This window comes from Orbicella franksi, chromosome 8 (assembly GCF_964199315.1).
Source record: "Orbicella franksi chromosome 8, jaOrbFran1.1, whole genome shotgun sequence".
NCBI lineage: Eukaryota > Metazoa > Cnidaria > Anthozoa > Scleractinia > Merulinidae > Orbicella > Orbicella franksi.
In genome coordinates, this window is record NC_138152.1 from 3167457 (window position 1) to 3188121 (window position 20665).

General features: G+C 38.7%; 2 protein-coding genes across 2 annotated transcripts in view; both read left to right on the top strand.

Moving 5' to 3' along the window:
- Nucleotides 1-20665, top strand: part of LOC145494095 (uromodulin-like) — a 262517-nt gene that overhangs the window by 230188 nt on the left and 11664 nt on the right. The gene's annotated exons all lie outside the window — the stretch shown is intronic.
- On the top strand, nucleotides 1472-4531 carry LOC145496046 (ribitol 5-phosphate transferase FKRP-like). Its single transcript, XM_081475659.1, has 2 exons — nucleotides 1472-2027; nucleotides 3783-4531. Exons 1-2 carry the CDS (start codon nucleotides 1784-1786, stop codon nucleotides 4259-4261), a joined length of 723 nt encoding a protein of 240 aa, XP_081331785.1. The 5' UTR covers nucleotides 1472-1783; the 3' UTR covers nucleotides 4262-4531.

The window sequence follows — 20665 nt, forward strand, 5'->3', positions numbered from 1 at the left end:
AACATTGAATTACGCTGAGTTTATAGCGGGTACAAAAACTATTGATTAAGCTGTACCGCCGTTCTCGTACTCGAGAGCGACCTTTGGGAGCACAAGGTGTATTTCTTTAGTCCTACGCAGCGTTACTGCATTTGTGGCATTGAAGCTTTTGTCCATTTTCTTTCATTAGATGTCAGTCGCTTGGTTAATGTTGGTTAAAGCAATTCTGCGATCATATACCGGGTAATCGGGAACGGCATGGATTTGTTTATAACCTGCCCGCCAGTCTGAAATTTTGACAGATTTTCCACGGAATGCCTTATTGAAGCTCTTTTAACACTCTATGTTTGTCTGGAAAATCTAAGGGATACCGATTGCCTTTTTTGGTTTCTTATTCAATTAGAATTACTTGACGGATTTTTCTGAGGTCGAGTGTACTAAATTAAAATCGCCATGTTCTCGGCCCGGCCTGTTCTCGACACCTACAATTTATAGTCAGAGTCATGGCCAGAAATTTTTTGCAGAATTTCGACCGAACGACTTAGCAATGGGACCTCCTGAGATTATTTTATCATCATTTAAAAATGTGAAGCGATTCTCAAAACTGTGGACGAATCTTCGGAGCAATCGCTGCATGTTCGTTTGCGTTAGACTTACTTTGATAAAAGATTGCGTGACTCGCCGATGTTCCGCTACCGTTTCTTTTGGTAGCACATCACAACGCTTTATTAATTGTTTCAGTGCATTTCATGTTATCTGACTATTACTGATAATAGTAGGAGACCTTAGTAAGTCCTGTTAAACTTTTCTATATATGAAGATCTCCATAGTTCGATATAAAACTATTCAATTCGCAATAGCAGAAGGGTTTCAATGCTTTGCTGATTCTATTATGTACGCGGGTGACAAACCGGCTAACCACAAAATACAAAGAATACACGGTGAAGAATGATTCAGGAATATCGCCGATCCATCGAGGCAGGGTCTGATTATTTCCGAGCGCGACGGGGGGGTTTTCTCTTTTTCATTCCACCATTGTGTACATGATTCTGGAACGCTACATCATTACTATTACATAAAACACGTTTACGCTGTAAACAAGAAAAATTAAGCTAAATTTTAAAGCTACATTATTAATCCCCGGTTGGTCCTCGTCGTTTTTCGAAAAGTCTTCGAACAATCCTGCCCAAATACCGACTATACTCTTGAGTAATCGCTGAATAACGTTTCACTGCTGGAGAAAATCATCGCCAAAGCTACTACTGCCATTCTGTCTAGCTCGTGCTGTAACGCGCATCCTTCTATAAATAATTTTAATTATGCATAAAAACGTGCTTGCAGCGAAAGCCCACTATCTCAAACTAGCTGTAATTAAGGGACGCGAAATCCGATAGTAAAATGACTGAACATAAACCAGGGGAAATAAGTCGAGTTTAATACCTGAGTTGAATTTGCTATACACTAGCAGTGTTTTTGTAATTTCTTGCTGGAGATCAAATCGACAAATATTGTGAGGCAGCGACATCTGCAAATGTTGTGTCGGAAGAAAGATAACTCTTAAAAAAATGAATTCTTCCGTTGGTTGATGCACCCAATTACTAATTAGAATCCTTATTTCTACTTGCAGGATTCACGGACCACTCGAACCCAGGATCCAGGGGAGAGAGGCAAAACCGTCAGCTACAAAATAAGCCTGTCTCAATATGTTTTGTTTTGAATAACACGGTATTGTTCCTCGCTGTTGTGAAGCAGTCTGATCGAGTTCATCATATCAAAGACTGGCGACCAGAAAATCAAACCGAGTATGTTTTGCTGTAAGTTGTCACTTTCAAGACGACGGAAGCTAACACACAAACGATTGACAGCCATGTTAATCATCTTGCTCGTAGTTCTTGTTTGTCTCCACCTGGTTATTATTCCATCTGCGAGTGGCGGGTATAACGACGAGTGCTACTTAACTGATCAAAAACGTCAAAATTTGAGGATTATGGTGCAGAATATTTCGAGGGTGTTTGACAAGTTTGGTGTTCAGTATTGGCTCGACTATGGTGAGTTCTATTATTCTTTTAGTAATAGAATGTGTGATACAAAGCACACGTATACACTTTCTTGTCACTCATTTTCGAAGAAAACTAATCAGGCGAAAATGGGTCGGCATATTCATTTTGCGGGGCTTCAATTTGTTCATAAGATACGTTAAAAGGATCTAAGACACCGCATTAATTACTACAACTGAGTAGTTGTGATTTGCCACTTTTCCAATATGACGCATTTTAATTTTATTCTGTTATCATTTTTGTTATTTGTTTATTTCTAAGTTCAAGAGCTCTTTTCAAGGATTCTGTTATGTTTGTTGTCGGCTTTTCATTCAGGGGCTTTGGAAGGGAAATTATTACTGTAGTTTAATGGCCCTTTCCTGGGATCCTGTTATGATTTTTACCTAATTACATTCATTCAGAGGCCTTCAATGGGGAGCTTGTTACTTCAGAGTAAACACTACTAATTAAGTTAGATTTTTTCTCTTTAGTTTTTGCCACTCATTTGTATTCACCTTATTTGTATTCACATGTCACCCATAGTTCTGTATCTGTCTTTGATTGTCTAATCCTTTTCACCTTGTAATTTAGACCTTTGTTGTATTACGTAACCTCAATCTTAATATTTCTGCTCTGTATATAAGTCGGTGTTTCTGTAAATCGCAACCATTGTAACTAGTTTTTTAGTTTTTAACTTTTAACCTGAAGAAGGCCGAACGACCAAAACGTTGTACATTAAACCCGTCCAGAACAGTCAAGAGTTGGTCTCTTCCTCACATCGTACACTAAACTATATATATATATATATATATATATATATATATATATATATATATATATATATATATATATATATGAGTAATAACGCAGAGGCAAGATTTGCTGTTACTCCGAGTTTCGTGCTTACGCACTCATCAGACAGTATTTAATGATAAGCATTCCTATCAACTAGATATATATACACGGTATTAAACAATAGGCTAATTGCTGGACTAGTTGCATTACAATAAGTGATAGTTATACTGGAAAACAATAGGTGTGAAGACAGAAATTACGGGGACGAGTATAAACTGCGTGGGTGCAGTACAATATAAAGAAAGTGTCAAGCGTTCTTCAAGTAGAATTTGTTCTCGTGCCGGCATTTAGAAATAAGTTCTGATCTTTTGTTTAGTAGATTGTCGTTGCTATGTTTGATAATCATTAGTTTTTCTGTGAGGCAGAGGTCGCATCGTTTGGAAATGTTGTTGTAGGGTCTTGCACGGCTAATAATTGACCATTTGATGTTGAAGTCTTGTTTTTTGTCGTGTAGTTGCCAGATGTATTTAGAAAGCTCGGTGCTGTTGATGTGTTTTCTGTGCTTAAATGTGGATTTGTGCTGCGAGAATCTCTGTTTGAATGTTCCTTCTGTCAGTCCAATGTAGTTCTTGGTTGTGTTGTTAGTTGTAACTTGTGCGTTGTAGATTACACTGGAAGTCAGGCATTTGTTGTCAAGCGGGCATTGGTCTTTTTTGCGGCAGTTGCATTGCTCTCCGGTGATTGCGTCACTTCATTAAATTGATGTAATCTTGAGGGGTACCTTGGTTTTACTGTAAAATTTTGCCTGACAAAATAGAGTTCTGTGGAAAGTCTAAACATGCAGTAAGTAACGGATTCATTTAGCCTGTATTGTTAAACAAACAAACAAACAAACAAACAAACAAACAAACAAATAAAACCGTAGCAACAAAGATTTTGGGTTATTTTTGTTTGTATTATCATTCGTTTCAGGAACCCTTCTTGGTGCTTATCGTACGGGAGACATTCTGCCACACGACCACGATGCAGATATATCATTTATTTTAAGAACAGAGAGGTTAAATGCCTATTCGGAATTGAAGAGATCTGGAATTAAAGCAAATGGCTTCATGGCAATCTTTGGGAATGCGACCGCTGATTTCATGAGGTGGATACCAGCAAATAGGTCAACTAGCGGCAAAACAGAAGTGATGCTTCACAAATTCTATCCAGCCTCTTCAGGGGACAACTTTATTCTTAAATACCATCATACCTTGGAGACATTTCCTCAGTCGTGGGTCGTGCCTCCAGCGAGGATCAATTTCCACGGAGTCGATGTCGCAATTCCCAATTCCCCGGAACGTTTATTGGCTTTCAGATACCCTTACACTTACGGACTGTTCTGGTTTCAATTTCCATACAAATGGAAGTGCTGGGTGCCCTGTATTTTAAGATCAAGCAATGGATGCTAAATTACTGACTCAGCGGAAAGATGAGATGCTACTGAGTACAAATAATAGTTTTGTGTGGTACTATTTATTATGCTGAGTAAGATAGTTCAAACTTTTAAATGAATGAGGATGAAACCTTACTGTGTGGCAATTCAAATGAAAGCGATAGAGCAGTACTTTCTTGTGGTACTGTTTATTATGCTGCACAAAGTGATTCTAACGTGTAAGTCTTTGGATGAAGCCCTAATGTGTTACCATTCAGATGAAAGCTATTGAGCAGTACTTTCATGTGTGGTAGACAGGTCTGAAAAACCGCTGATTGGCTGGGGACTTTTTTTAAGGACGCGTGCGCAGAACGTTGACCGCTGACTTACTGCGGGGATTGGAAGCGCGATCGAGTGGCCATTGAACGGTAGTTTGTGTGAACTGCGCGTGATTGTGCTCTTTTCACCACAATGGTTATTTATGAAGAAAGACTGGGTTGTCGAGGATGAGCATAAAATCAATGGATTGCAGTTGATGTTTGCCGACAACGACGATGTTAGCCTGCGCTTGGAGGAGCACAGCAAATTCGGCGCGAAATTCTGCTACATCCTTGCACTGGTTTCTGTTTGGGATTTGTATATAATGGAAGGATCTCTGGTGGATTCGTTTCCTTTTAAATTCTACCCTGGTTCCAGAGGTTTTTCTTGATTTTTCTTTTCGCGAAGCGGCGAACACGAGTCGCGAAGTGGTGAGAAAGAAAAACCTTGTTTTTCTTTCTCGCCGCTTCGCGACTCGTGTTTTCACCACTTCGCGGCTCTCTCGTAGCTCTCTCGTGCGGAGAAAAATCAAGAAAAATCTCTGGGACCAGGGTAAATTCAGAAGCGCTCCGCAAATTTTGCTTCCTTTGATGTCATCAACCTTTTTCCTGTAATCGATCATCGAACTTGTCATCCCCTCGATTCTCTGATTCTCTATTTGAGCTTTCTTCTGGTTCGTCGTCGTCTTCATCTCCACTGTTTTTGTTTTCTTCATGCTGAGCTGTCATCGGCATACACCTCAGCTCATACAGTAAAAGTCAAGAATAAGAAATTGGTAAGCAGAATTCTGTATACATACAGTTAAGAAGGTCATTCATAACTTACATTGTACAACTTTCAAAAATAATAGTACATTATATTATGTCCACTTCACAGTACATGTTTGTGATGTTTCCACCTTTCAATAAAATTCCATACCAGTGGCCATAGCACCTGACCATGCAATGTCTTCATTACTTAAGAATTCGAAAACGGAAAAAACCAGGAGATTATTAACCATAATTATTTTGACAATTTTTTTTGAAGTTTTTCTTGAGTTAATTTCAACAATTTACCACAGGTTGAATGATTCTGTTACAGTTTTGAGGCAATTTATTGCTTCTAAAGCCTCCTCTTTTGAAAATTTGATTTTCCTACACAGTTACAAAACCAGCTACCTTCTAAAATTAGAGTGAAGGATTTCAATCTTTTTCCCTGTGAAAACTTCAAGGTGGTTCTGAAAATTATGTGCCATACCTTAGCAGCACAAACCATTTCATGTCCTATGTCTTGCTAAATTCTTAAAGCACACTGCATTTTATACAAACGTAGATTACTTTCATTCCTTAAAACTTTTTTCAGCATTTGACCAGTTGAACTCTTTGAATTGCAGAGGGAGATGTTGAAGGAAGTTTTGGCAGTGATAATTTCCTCTTTCAACGGATACAACACCAAGGAGATGCTGAATGTCAATAGCCCCTTGACAAGGGCGGACTGTGCCACCCTCCATGGTCACGTGAACATTGCGGTGACTCTTAGTGATATCATCTCCCAAATCAACTACTTCCATTTTGTTGTGACTTTGTACGTCCACAATTGCAGTGCACATATCCCAAGTGGTACTTGCTACGGAACTTGTGGACCAGATAGTGCTTGGCATGCAAAAAAATGTCTTCCTTGATGAAGAGCGTGAACTTTCTATTCTGCAAATTTTGGGTGAAACACTGTACATTTCTGCTCTCGGAGTATACAGTAACACTGAAACTTCTATCGTAACTCTTATTGGTATTACCTCCTTGTATTAATGCAAAGTAGACTCATCTTTTGTCTACGATCATTGATTGGACGATAATTTTGTTATGATCCACAACAAATTTTTCTGTTCTCTAAGTTGGGCACAAAGTGGAAATACCAAAACATTGCTGGCTCAGACTAACTAATTTAATTCCAGTTGATGACTATTAGCAATATGTGATCTCACGTTTATTGCCTCCCTTATTAAACAAATTTTGTTTTTGTACTTCTGTCTTCTTGTCTGTCGACCAAGGTCTTTTCATAGTTAAGTAATGGCTGTGGGTGGCAGCTGAACCCAAGAACCATGTACACATCAGTGAACTGTGACTGGCCCCTTTCATTTTGAGATTTGCGCCATTTGCCCTCTGGATTGGAGAGTTTTTCTAGCATGCACGCAAACACAAAAAGATGTTATGCCAGATATCCCTGATAAAATGCTAAGTAAACATTTTGTCTCTGAACTACTGTAGATACATGTATTTTACAACTGACCAAACAGTCCAGCAGAATGCTGATCACAGAAAGCTTCCATTTCAGTCAGATCATAGAGGTGTTTACCACCCTTGTGTATAGTGCTTGGTCAGTGCTCTGTGAAACTGCTGAACATGTTTGCCAAATTCTGGTTCTGCTACAAATGTTCACAACATTTTAAAGGAGCTCAGTCACGGTTTGCACATGTTGAAAAATTTAGCCTCAATTTTTCAAATTCGTTGTTTGTAATCCATGTTAATCTGCTCCATCCTTAGCCATCCTTGTTCCTTTATGGTTTATCATTGTCTTTGATGTTTTTCTATCTTATTTAACTGTTATTTTCAGGTTTCCTACCATTTAAAGGTAATTTTGTATGTGGCCAAAATAACTCAAAATACCGTGACTGAGCTCCTTTAATTTCTACCTGTATTAATAGTTGAATACAGTCAAGGATAATATTATCTTGATACCTTCATTAAACATGGGTTAGCACTTCAGCCCTTTTGTTGTTTATTAGCACTGATGCATGCTCAAATATAGTTAAAATTTGTAATGAGCCTTGACTACAGAGTGATGGTTGACTCTAGGGGGAAAGGTTTATAATGATCCCATTCTCAAACTGCAGCTTCTTTTGGATTTTGCAAAAACTGACTTATTTGTGTGTTTTCAATTTCAAATAAGAAATTAAATTTACATGTTTGGTCACAATTTTTCTTTTGACTTGAATGGAATGGTTGGAGCAGAGACTGGTGATGCACAACTTGCCAGTCAAAATAGGGTTTTAGTTACTTTGTGTTTTCTCCAGTAACTTTGCACTGACTTGTTCAAGCTCCTCAACTACATTGTGTATGCTTTCATGTTGTAATCTGGCGACATTTAAGTTAGCATTCTGCTGAATGATTGAAAAGGTCTAATGTAATTATTTTGATGCTATACCTGTATACCTGTGGGGAAACCAGATTTGATAATGATTGGTATTTTTTCTTACAGACATTTTCATTGAATGACACATTTTTTTCTGACATTCAGATTCATGAAGTAATCATCGGGTAGAATGCCTGGACATTATTAATTATTCATGACCGGCGAAGCGGCAAATTTGAATGTTTGCGTGTCGTGAAATGCCCTGATTAAGAGAAGAAAGGGTCCAAATTGGCCCAATAGCGTTGATAAAACTTACTGTTCTGGTTTCCAGGAGTTAAAACTTCAACTTTCACGCGCGGCTTTTTGAAGAAGAAGGTTGAATCTTCAATTTAAGCCGTTAAGTAAGTTGATATATGAGGTATAAGGAGTAGCTTTTTGCTCTTGAAAATGGGCAAAAATTGGCCATTTTTTGTATGGGGACCGTTCAAGGCGAATAAAGTAAGGTAAACATCGCCAATTACTGAAAAACTTCAAAGAGGCCAGCGAGTTATTGTGTGACAACAACAGCGTGAAGACTCGTGTTAATCGGTCAGATTTTTTTGAGAAACTCGGCTTTCAAGCCCAGATCTTTAGCAAAGAAACAATTATTTTTATTCCTAGCAAAGTTTTAGGGGATTTCAAGGCGAATAAAGTAAGGTAAACATTGCCAATTACTGAAAAACTTCAAAGAGGCGAGCAAGTTATTGTCAACAACAGCGTGAAGACTCGTGTCAATCGGTCAGATTTTTTTTGAGAAACTCGGCTTTCAAGCCCAGATCTTTAGCAAAGAAACAATTCTTTTTATTCCTTGCAAAGTTTTAGGGGATTTCAAGGCGAATAAAGTAAGGTAAACATCGCCAATTACTGAAAAACTTCAAAGAGGCCAGCGAGTTATTATGTGACAACAACAGCGTGAAGACTGGTGTCATCAGTCAGATATTTTTGAGAAGCTCGGCTTTCAAGACCAGATCTTTAGCAAAGAAACAATTATTTTTATTCCTAGCAAAGTTTTAGGGGATTTCAAGGCGAATAAAGTAAGGGAAACATCGCCAATTACTGAAAAACTTCAAAGAGGCCAGCGAGTTATTGTGTGACAACAACAGCGTGAAGACTCGTGTCAATCGGTCAGATTTTTTTGAGAAACTCGGCTTTCAAGCCCAGATCTTTAGCAAAGAAACAATTTTTTTTATTCCTAGCAAAGTTTTAGGGGATTTCAAGGCGAATAAAGTAAGGTAAACATCGCCAATTACTGAAAAACTTCAAAGAGGCCAGCGAGTTATTATGTGACAACAACAGCGTGAAGACTGGTGTCATCAGTCAGATATTTTTGAGAAGCTCGGCTTTCAAGACCAGATCTTTAGCAAAGAAACAATTATTTTTATTCCTAGCAAAGTTTTAGGGGATTTCAAGGCGAATAAAGTAAGGTAAACATCGCCAATTACTGAAAAATTTCGAAGAGGCGAACGAGTTATTGTGTGACAACAATCTTCGAAGTTTTTGTCACAGAATAATTCGCTCGCGTGAAGATAAGAGTGTTATTCCGTGGATAATTATTCTCCGGAACTTCTTCTGTGATATCCTTTACGTAAAGAAATCACACCAAAACCATGCTATACATCTAAAATCTCATTTAGACTATCAGATAGTCTAAATCTGTGCTATTTGGAATGTATGTTTATGTGGTACGAACATGTACGAACGTGTATGTAGGTGGTACGAAAATGGGTGGTACGAAAAGACGTTGGTACGAAAAACCCGGATACATGTAATGGCCTATGGTAAAAATCGGATGCAAATATCCATTACAAGTCCAACGCTTGAAATAGCCAGCTTGAAATACGCGATATCGGAAACAATAGAATAAAGAATAACTTTCGAGACCTTTGTTTCTTAGCCCCGCCTTGACAAGTTAATGAGCTAAGGCAGTATTCCCTTCGGAGGAAAGTGTACGTGATCTTTGACCAATCAGAGCGTCCCTGTTTACGCTTCGCTGCTAATATTACAGACCTATAATTTTTATTCGACTGCAAGTAAATGTCCCGAGAACAATAGGCATTCTACGCGATGTTTTTTTTTTTTCATTTTAAATCCTAAATATTGTTTTTTGGGTTTTATATTCCAACAATACTTGGATCCCACATTGACCCAGGAGTGCTTTATAAATCTGGTTCTCTGTTTTTATTAAAAATCAATAAGTTGAGTCTTTTAGGTTGAGTTGTGTCAACTAGTATAGCATTTTCTGTATGTTAAACTTTTGGTACTGATGCTGGAAAGCCCTTTTTAGGGATGCTCCGTAAAGTAAACGCAGGTATTGTATGGTGCAAGATAATTTTTCTTTATTGCTTCAAAAACAAAAGAAACCATTACAATGCCCTGATCAGAAGCCAGTGAAGTGCTTATACTACCAACCTTGCATCCTACTACAGTGTACGATTATTTTTAATTCTGAGAAGCAAGCTTGAATATAAGCTTATGTACCTACCTATTTCGGCGAAATATAATGTTTGCTGCAAACTATTCGCTCCTGTGTGTCTGCTTGAATTAACTTAAGCTTAAGTGTTTGTTGCAAATGCTCGGGTTTAAAGAAAGCTAAATCGCTGTGGTCCAGACTCTCGAACACTGTAATGAGGTGTTAGGGGTACTTTAGTCAGCCTCCCCGAACAGGTATCACCAGCGGAACTTTGCGGAAAGCAACAAGTTGTCTCGTTTAATACTTTTCCGTGAATTTTCATTTGGCCGAAAGAACAGAAAAATACCCTCCCCTAATTCATTTCATTAACAGCGATCTGATCGAGTAATCCTTTTCTTTACTGCCTCGAAGGACCCGTTGTCCCTTGGCGCATATTATTGATTTCCACAAAAAGTACAACAAGATCTAAAAGAAATCCAGTTGCTTGTTTTGAGTTAGGTAAGCTAACTTTTTCAAAGCGGATACACCTTGAAATGGCGGGAAAAATTCGACAGCTAACCGTGACGCTGAGAAGAAAGACTACAACTCCATCTTGATATTCTAAACAAATCTTATTTTATTTCACATGAACAAAGAGAGGCGTGCAATACACTACAATAGAGCATTGATTAAATGATGGGAATTACAATCTTGAGGGTATTTAACCCGAAAGGAACGCCTAATGAGAAAACAACTTGTCTCTACTCACAGAGTCACTTTTTGCATCCGCTCGGACGAAGTCTTGCCGTCAGATTGTCATTAATCCAGCCATTATTCATCGTTAAAGAGCTTCACTGAGCTGCTCCTTTCGATTTACAACCATATAATGCCTTTGGGAAGTGTTTTCTCAAAACCATGGAAACGAAAAAAAAGTCATTTTTGATATTTCCTTGCGGAAGAAACAACGATAACGTAGTCCAAATCTCAAGCTTAACAAACACTGGGCCGTCTTAACAAACGAGACAATCAGAGTCCAGTTTCCCTTCCACCAGTAGCGAACGTTAACACAAGGGGGAACCAGGTAAGGGAGAATATTCTGTAGAAAATGACCACCGATCTCACTAAACACAATGCCAAGGCAAACTAGAAACGTTGAAGGCGTAATTCAACCGATTATGGAAGTTTGAATAAATGTATGAGCAGCCTAATGAAAGGCTGAATTACGTGGCGAAATCTTATTCGTCGTCCGGCATTTTGAAACATTTGAAGGCGGGAACTGAATGCGCATGCTCAGCGGTTTTTGAGACCTGTCTGTGTGGTACTGTTTATTATGCTGCACAAGTGGTTGTAACATTAAAGTCTTTGGATGTAGCCCTAGTGTGTGACCATTTAAATAAAAGCTTTTGAGCAGTACTTTCCTGTCGTACTGTTTATTATCCTGCACAAGGTGGTTCTAACTTCAAGTCTTTGGATGAGACCCTAGTGTGTGACCATTCAAATGAAAGCTATTGAGTAGTACTTTCCTGTCATACTGTTTATTATGCTGCACGATGTGGTTCTAACTTTAAGTCTTTGGATGAGACCCTAGTGTGTGACCATTCAAATGAAAGCTACTGAGTAGGACTTTCCTGTCATACTGTTTATTATGCTGCACGATGTGGTTCTAACTTTGAGTCTTTGGATGAGACCCTAGTGTGTGACCATTCAAATGAAAGCGAGGGAGTAGTACTTTCAAGGGGTACCATTTACCTGACTGTATTGTGCTGTACAAGGTTTTTCTTAGGCTGTGGATGAATCCCTAATTGGAGACCATTCAAGTGAAAACTACTGAGGATTACTTTCATGTGCTACTGTACTTTACGCAAGGCGGTGGTAACTGAAAGTCTTCATGTAAATTGAATTAAAATAATAATATATATAAAAAAAAACGTTAATTTTGTAACCGATCGATGTTTTGTAGATGTTATAGTTGTTGTTTATTTTAAGAGGAACTAAATATTTTCAGGACCTTGGCAAAAATATGGTGGACTTATTTTATTTATAGATAAATATCTAAAACAACATGCTGTGATTAGCCAAAAAGTAGCCGTGCGCGATGTCCTTGCAAGCAAGTTATATAAAACCGATGTTCTATAGAAGTTCTATAAATTATTTTAAGAGGTACTAAGATTTCTAGGACCTATGCAAAAATATGATGAACTTGTTATATTTGTAATTAAAAGTCTAAAATAAAATGTTGGGATTAGCCAAAATGAGCAGCTATACATGATGTCCGATGTAAGTTTAATCACCTACACGTGGGCAAACGACTCCAGGAAACTTGTGACCGGAACGATAAGAGGCTAGACTTTTCATAGTCTCCTATTTTTCCGTGAGATCGTAAATGTCGATCGCTGAGTTCAACGAGTCGCCATCTTGGTCTCTTGACGCGAGCGAAACTGGGAAGAATATTTTCTCCGCTCTTCCACCCCCACGCTATTAACCCCACCGGTTCTATCCGTGTGCATTTTGTAGTCTCCCCAGTTTCGCTCGCATCAAGAGACCAAGATGGCAGCTCGTCGAACTTAACGGTCGACATCTACGATCCCAGGGAAAAGTAGGAACTGTGAACAGATGAATAAGGGGCTATTTTCGAGTTGCGTTTACCTCTGTTTTAAAACAAGTCTTGGTGCACAACTTTTCGTATCAATGGAAATGAGATTTTCTTGCACGTTCATTGTCTTGCAAATCAAACTCATTTCCAAATGAAAGGTTGTGCACCAGAACTCGTTTTGAAACAGAGGTAAAAGCAACTCGAAAATGGCCTTTTTACCTCACGTGTGAAGGCTTCTAGAGCCAGGCTCGTCTTGCGTAAGTTGTAAACAAATAAAATGGCGTCGTGCAAATAATTGTGTTATGACAAGACATATGAACGACAGGTCAAAGACGGTGCCAGCTTGATTTTATGGGGAATCCGGTGCATGTAGCACCGCATGTGTCTGGGACCATCAGGGGCTACACTTTCATAGCAAGATGCACTCAGGGTGTTCAAGTGGCTCTTCTTAATTTTTTTTTAACATTTTATATCAGCCGTTTAAGCAGTTTAATGCTTGGAAAACAAGGGTTCTTCGAAATTAGGAGTAACTACTGATTTAAAAACACAAACACATCTCGCGAGGTCAAATCGAGAAACAGATATCATCTAATATCGCAAATAATTTGAAAAAGCTCAAAACGGAAAGATGTATAACAGAGGTATGACCATGTGGAGTGCATTATGACTGGTTTCATGATTTGGCTAGGTGCCGTTCATTATAGTTCACAGCATACATATACGACCCCATCCTATTTTCTAAAGATCCCCAATGAAACTTCGCAAACTATACCAAGAGTTAATACTATTTTACGTTGCCCTAGAATTTCAAACACATAGCAAGATAGATTTTGTGTACAACTTGAATCACGATCGGTCAGGACAGTATTTTAAAATGCTGCTCGCTATTTGCAGCCTCTTATTGTAATCTGCTTTTGTTTAAGATCTACCTGCTAGTTAATTAACTTAAGTAAACATAAACAAACAAACACACAAACCAACAAACTGCGGTCACAAACATAACAAAACAACGCATAATAAAGTGTATTATCGTTTGTCTCACGATATAGTCACTTGAGATGTAGATCGCGACGTTTCGACTGCTTACTGCTAGTTTTCTTCAGGCGATAAGGTCGACTGATTGCACGATATCATTTATATCACAAAGGTCGGCTGTGATTGGTGCATTTCGATCCTCCTATTGTTCCATTGTTCCGGCCAGTAGCTGTTCCCTCAGTGGTCCGCTGTTGTACCGTTCTCCTGTTGTTGTGTTTCTTGATCGTGGGTATACATGCTTCGGGAATTTCAATTCCACTATCCCTGTTGATGTTGTTAGGGTGAAGTCTTATGCGAATAGCTTCCTTGACCCTACGTGTGTACCAGTGAGGATCTCGATCAATAAACTTGACCTCATTCCAGATAGGATAGTGGCCGGTCTCGTGGGTGTGTTCAAAAAGGGCGGAGGTCTGGGTACGGGCGAGTCGTATATCCCTGTCGTGTTCTTTGATCCTCTCCTGCATAGATCTCCCTGTTTCCCCGATGTAGACTTTGCCGCATTCACAGGGAATCCTGTAGACAACACCATCTTGTTTAGCCGGGTTGACGGTGTCCTTTGGTCGCACTAAGTGTGACCGAAGTGTCGTGTCGGACTTAAATACGGTGCGAATGCCTTGTTGTTCTAGGCAGCGGCGGAGAGACTCCGAAACTCCTTGGACATAAGGTAAAACGGCGGTGGATTTAAATTCCGCGACAGGCTCTCTTCTTGGGGTTGTTCGTGCCTTTGTGATCTTCTGTACAACCTTTTATTATTGCATCCACCACGATGAATAACAACAACCTTTTCCTCGACAAAACAACGCATGTTGTAAAAACCTTGATTTGAGAACTTAACGTCTCGTATGCTTCTACATACAAACGTTAAGTTCTCAAATCAAGGTTTCTACAACATGCGTTGTTTTGTTATGTTTGTGACCGCAGTTTGTTTCTTATTTTTACTTAAGCTGAAATGGCCGAAGATAAGAGTTTCTACGATTTAATTAACTTAGTTTTGAGAATATTTATGACGGTGGAAAAGGGACCTTAACAATCATTGAAAATCCTCTCTTCCGGTGTGACGATTTTCTACGTCGTCGGCCCAATTTGACCTGTATGTTGCTGAACAGACGGAGTAGTCGGCACACGGCGAAGAGCTATACACAAGCGCGGAGCGTGACCACGAGAACGAAGCGTGAGTGGATCTTATTTCGATTGGCGCTTTTCGCTTGTGATCGCGCTCTGCGCTCGTGTATCGCGTTTCGCGCTCTGGCCTGAATCCGCCTGTTCTGCAGGTTAATTTTGACTTGCTGTTTGACTTGCTGTTTCGACTGAAGTTCAGCACTAGTGGAATTTTTGTTGCTGGTTTCAGCTAATGTTTCGGATGACTTGATTCAATTGCATAAGGCCTCAGCTTCCGAAATAGAAGGATCTGAAATATAATTTGCTACAGATATGTGATTCAGTGCATGGTCACCTACAATCTCACCAGGATTGACTTGTCAACGCTGGGAACGGACCGTGGCGAGATAATATACTTTCTCTAATATATTAACGATCACGCTTTAGTTACAAATTACCATGCAGTATGTCCCAGAAGTTAAAGAGGGCTAACTGATTGGTGCGAGCTAAACGCTGAGCGCTATTCAGGATAACCGGAACTTTATTTAGGTCGAAGTGTAGTCTGCAGCCCAAATTCTGCAAACCATGAGTCACCGGGCAGGGATAGAAAACCAAGATACTCTTACTGTCTATGGTTCCCCTCTTAAAGTAAGTTATAAAAAAGGTCAACAAGTTACGAATTACAGGACGAAATTTTACAAGCTCGTGCTAGTCACATACATGCGAAAATTTCCGTCAAACTTAACTTTGCCAGATTGACGAATTAACCATTGCAGTATGATTTTATCAGGTAGGCTGGACGAAAGAGGTCACCATGCGTACGAATAAATCACTTCAAAATTCCTTGCAAGGTAAGAATCCAGAGAGGTTTTCCATCTGAGCCGTTCATTTTACTCTTTATAAGAGCTGAGAAAATTAGCCTGCAATAAGCGAAATGTTGCTTAAAGTAATGTAATAATTAAAGGTTTGTTTCAATCTCAATTATCGATTTTAATTTTTTTTATTATTATATAAAGACAGACATTTGTGATAAATATAAACAATGACTCCACTTGTTCCTCTCATGCGGTGTTCTTTAGGCCACGTTTAATACTTTTTATCACAAGTTCTGGCTAAGTTGCTAGTAAAAAAAAAAAACACAATTTTTTCTTCTTCAGAATTGAAGGAAACAAATAGGTCCATACGCTTTGTAAAGAAAGGGGATGACTCACAACAAGCGAGACATGATACGCGACTATATTCGTTTACGAAAGAATGAACTAGATTTATCGCTCTGGTGGGCTAAGCCGTAAAGTAAAAAATCCGCCATCTCCTCAATGGGCCGGGTGCGCGCGCTAGTCACGCATGTAACAAAGAAAGCCCAGTCCGATACTGGGGAATCATCTTAATTTCCTGCGTCTATCAACTCACTCGTGGAAAGAAGGACATAAAATTACTGTTTCAAAGTGAAAAATATTTGTTTCACAACGTGATCCAGTTTTAAACTGAGCTATTCATAAATATAGTCTACCCAGTTTTGTTATCATAACCTTCTCGAGACCTAACGGTCATTAAATACCAATCTTGTTTCAATGACCATGCTTTCTCAACATCTAAAGTTGCATTCTTGTTATTTTCTAATTCTGCAAAGTGGAATCAATAAGTGACCTTTGTTTTTGTAACATGAAAACCTTGTCTTTTTTCCCGGAAAGATTAACACACAATTTTGCTTTCCCACGCGTCTATGAAATCTTAAGATACGGGCCGTCACAGGGATGCGGGTCTGGAATATGAGAGGTCATGTTTCTTTACACTGCTGTTGCACATCCGTAGAACCGCGATACTCGTTCAACGTCGAATTTAAAAGTGTTTCAACAAACAAAGGGAGGCGGCTGCACTTCCACAGTATCATTTCAGTAAAATCGTTCCAGTTGTTCAAGATTGCAATCTCGTGAACCAAGCAAAGGGAAGTCAATATTTAACATTACTTTTCACAGCAACAATAAACTGCAAATTGTCTCTTTAATTTCCTAGCGTGCGACGCGAATGCACGAATGCGAACTAAAAGAAAAAAGATCGACCGGCGTGGCAATATTTTAATTTGTTTAATCGCACAGATGATTTTCTGGAACAAAACCCTACTGTTGTGGTCTATAGTAACAGTATAGTCGTTGCACGGAACTTTTATAAATACGTTTCAGATTGTCAGCCGACAGCTGCCCCCTCCTAGTGCTATGTTTCAATTAAAGCTAAGTTTCTAGTTTTTTAGTTTTGCTAGTTGTTTGTCTTAACGCAATTAATTTTAGAAGCCCTTTCTATCGTTTAAATCCGCTAAACCTAGCAAACATAAAACGGTATATCGCTATGTAAACAGGATATTTTCTGAGCCCCGCTTGTAAGGCCTTCGTCCATATAAAAGATGGATTGAGGTGGAATGAAAACACGTAATACTTTAAGTGCGAAATTAAGAAACATGAAATAAGAAAAACGTCAAGAAAACAGCAAAAGGAAATACACAATAAACAAGACAAGCCCTCTTACAGGCAACTCTCTCTAACTTATTTGTCGTCACATTCCAGACATTTTGTGTAGAGGCCACTCAAATTCCTTGAATAATAAAGAGTCACCTATCCTACGTGACATTTCAAGTAAGTGTCTACCCCAATCTATTTCGCCCAATTGCATACATGTAGTGTGAAAATAATAAATGAACACCGAAATATTCTGCCATGTTAAGATGTGTCTTTTAACACCTTGAGCTCTTTAAATTCCAGATGTGATCAAACTGTAATTTCTCGATAAATTCCAACGCATTTACAAGCAGGAACTGGAAGGTAACGAGAATAAAGAAAATCATCAATCTTCTGTGACATTGTCTTGATGCAGCGCCAAGTTCTTAGAACTGGCATTAAAATAACTGTATGTTAATAAATAAAAATAATTAACTTTTTTTTAAATTAAACTTGGGACTGACAGAGCGATCATCTCTTAAATATCTTGCTAGAGCTTCGCAATTCATCCTCAGTGTCAATTTTCAACCCTCCATTGATGCCTTATTGATAACTTTCGTGATGTTTTATGTAAAGGCATAAAATTGACTTTTTGGGGAGAAATTGGATTTTGAGCCCTACAACAACAACAGCAACAACAACAACAGCAGCAATGCTTTATTCACTCTAGACACTTAATTCACATTTGCATAGAAAATTACAAAAGCTTACAATGGCAAAATATATGTGCTTAAAGTCGAGCCAGGGGGATAAATAAACCTTGCGGTTTCTGACTTATCCCCCTGCCTTTTACGTGCAAAACAAAATAAGCGCCTGTTTACATGGAGAGAGGGTGCCCCGGCTAACCGGGCTACCCAGCTAGAAGGGTTGACACATAGCCCGCCTTTACATGCAACTCACCTAGCCGGGACAGTGAGTGAGCCCCGTGGGCTCTCATTGAGCGGCCGCTAAGCACAACAAACAAAATGACCGACCAAAGAAACTTTTTGGCAGCAAGTTTAATTTTTTCATCGCTCATTGCGCTAGCGGCCTCTTTTCAGTGTACAGGACTGTTGTTAATGGTAACTACGAAAAAATTCACCTCGCGCCGCCATGTTTTCGCGGTTTATCTCACCTCGGCAAGCCGGAATAGCCCGGCACGAACCGTTTACATGGTAAAAAGCTATCCCGCCTAGCCGGGTGCCCCAGGCAAGTAGACAGGGTGCCCTGGCTCGGCGGGCTACCCTGTCTAGCATGTAAACGCTTCAATACATTTTCTAAAGAAACGTATGAGAATTTAGCCCTCCCAGGGTAGCTCGGTTAGCCGGGAAGCTCGGTTAGCCGGGAAGCCCGGTTAGCCGGGGAACCCTCCCTCCATGTAAACAGGCCCTAAGACCAAGGGAATGAAAGAGACAGGTAAATGAAGTGCAAACACAGGGGGAATTGAATGTTCATAATGTTAGTTACTTCATGTTATTTTCGAGTTTTTCAGAGAAGAGATATATAAAAAAAAACGTTATAGATCATCGGGCTCTATACTAAATAGTTTGCGCTCGAAAGTAAATCAAAATTCTACCTAACCTTATTTTTATCACCTCCTTGAAAACCGAAATTAATATTCGTGAGATGGTTGAACAAACAATGGGCAATCTCGGCTTTTTCTGCACGTAAGCTTTTGCTTGTCCTATGTGTTTTTGCTTGTGTTCTATTTAATTTTATTATTTTTACTGCTAAGGGGCATTAGCAAATTGATATTAGTTTTAGAAGGATTAAAATATTTTGCCTTTTTCCACGGTGATTAACAATTAATTGTATTTACCAACGCGACGGTGAACTGTAAAGGTTAAGAGCTTGGAACGAAGTCATGTTTCTTTTCGATAAAGTTACAAATCGACAAAGCCGATAGGCGATATATCCAACAGCTGTAATTGTGATGTCAAATCACTTTATTCTAAAATGACAAACATTGATGAGGAAGCCAACACCGGAAACGATAAAATGATTGTTTCACGATTCGGCGCACGTGCGAGCCATGGTGAGAGCTCAAAGAGCCTTTCTTTCACTTTCTTACTGAACCACATGTAGTGCAGCAATCACGGGCTATAATTTGTCCAAACATAATGACCAATGTCAAAATCACACGAAAGATATCATTGGATTTAAAACTCAACTGTCGAATCTAGCGTTAAACATCGAAGTAATCATTCGGCCTAAAGATACATTTAGGATACATCACAAGTTATATACTAGTATCTGATTGGTTTATAAAAATAGAATCGAGTGGTGCATGGGAGTCAAAATAGACAAAAGCAATTTCCATGAGAAATATCACCTCTAACGCAGTATTTTTTACAACTGTCGGCGAAATCTTCAAGGCATAAATATAAGACCATCATGCATTTCATCGACGATTGTTTTCAAACGGGCTAAGCCTACAGCTTGCACATGCGCTAAACCATGGTACTAGCCTTTTACCTTGTAAAATCCAACAAGCTGTATCACTCTCCTCTTTTAAAAATCCTGTCAAAGCCCATTTTATTCATAGCACCTAATTTATGATATCTATTTTTTTCCCTACCAGTTCATGCTTGTACTCGTTTCAATTTTTTAAGCTCTTTTTATATAACTTTTTCAACTACTAGACGTTAGTTTTTTTTTTTAACTCTATTTTTATAACTATTTTATACTATTCGACGTTTTATATTTTTAGAAATTGTATTTAGCAGGGCCCCTTTGGATACCAGCCACTGTGCTGAATGGGCCACCCTGCATAAATAAAGTTTTACCTACCTACCTACATTCCTTACGATTACTCAACATCCATCATATGAATCGACACTGGAGCTCATTTCTGACGCTATCGTTGTTGGAGCACTGTTTAAGTCACAAATAAGTCGAGGAAATCAACAGAATTGATTTAACTGTTACGTTATGTGACAAAATATAGCATTCTCGTTGTAATTAAGGGATATTTTTGCTTTGTTTTTGTACAACTTATAAGTCATTTCCCATTTCAAAAAACAAAAACGGTAACATAAAACAGACAAAAACTGTTACCACAAGCTTTGAATGAAACTAGTTTAAAACAGAACATGAATAACAAAGTAATGTAAAGACAGATGAAATAAAATACTTCGCAAAAAAAAAGGCAAAAGACAAAACAAAAGACAGAAAAAAAAAACAGAACAAAACAAAAAACAAGCAAAGGACAGAAACTGCGAACAGTCACTTTTTTTAAACATGTGGTGACCTTGAATTTTAAAAACAAAAAGCCCACAGTAATGAGAGTCCAAACATAATACAACATGATATTTTCTAAAAAGATTTGCTGACCCATTCAAGGTGTATTAGGTCGTAGGCACTAGATACACCTAACAAACACGAAGTATGCAT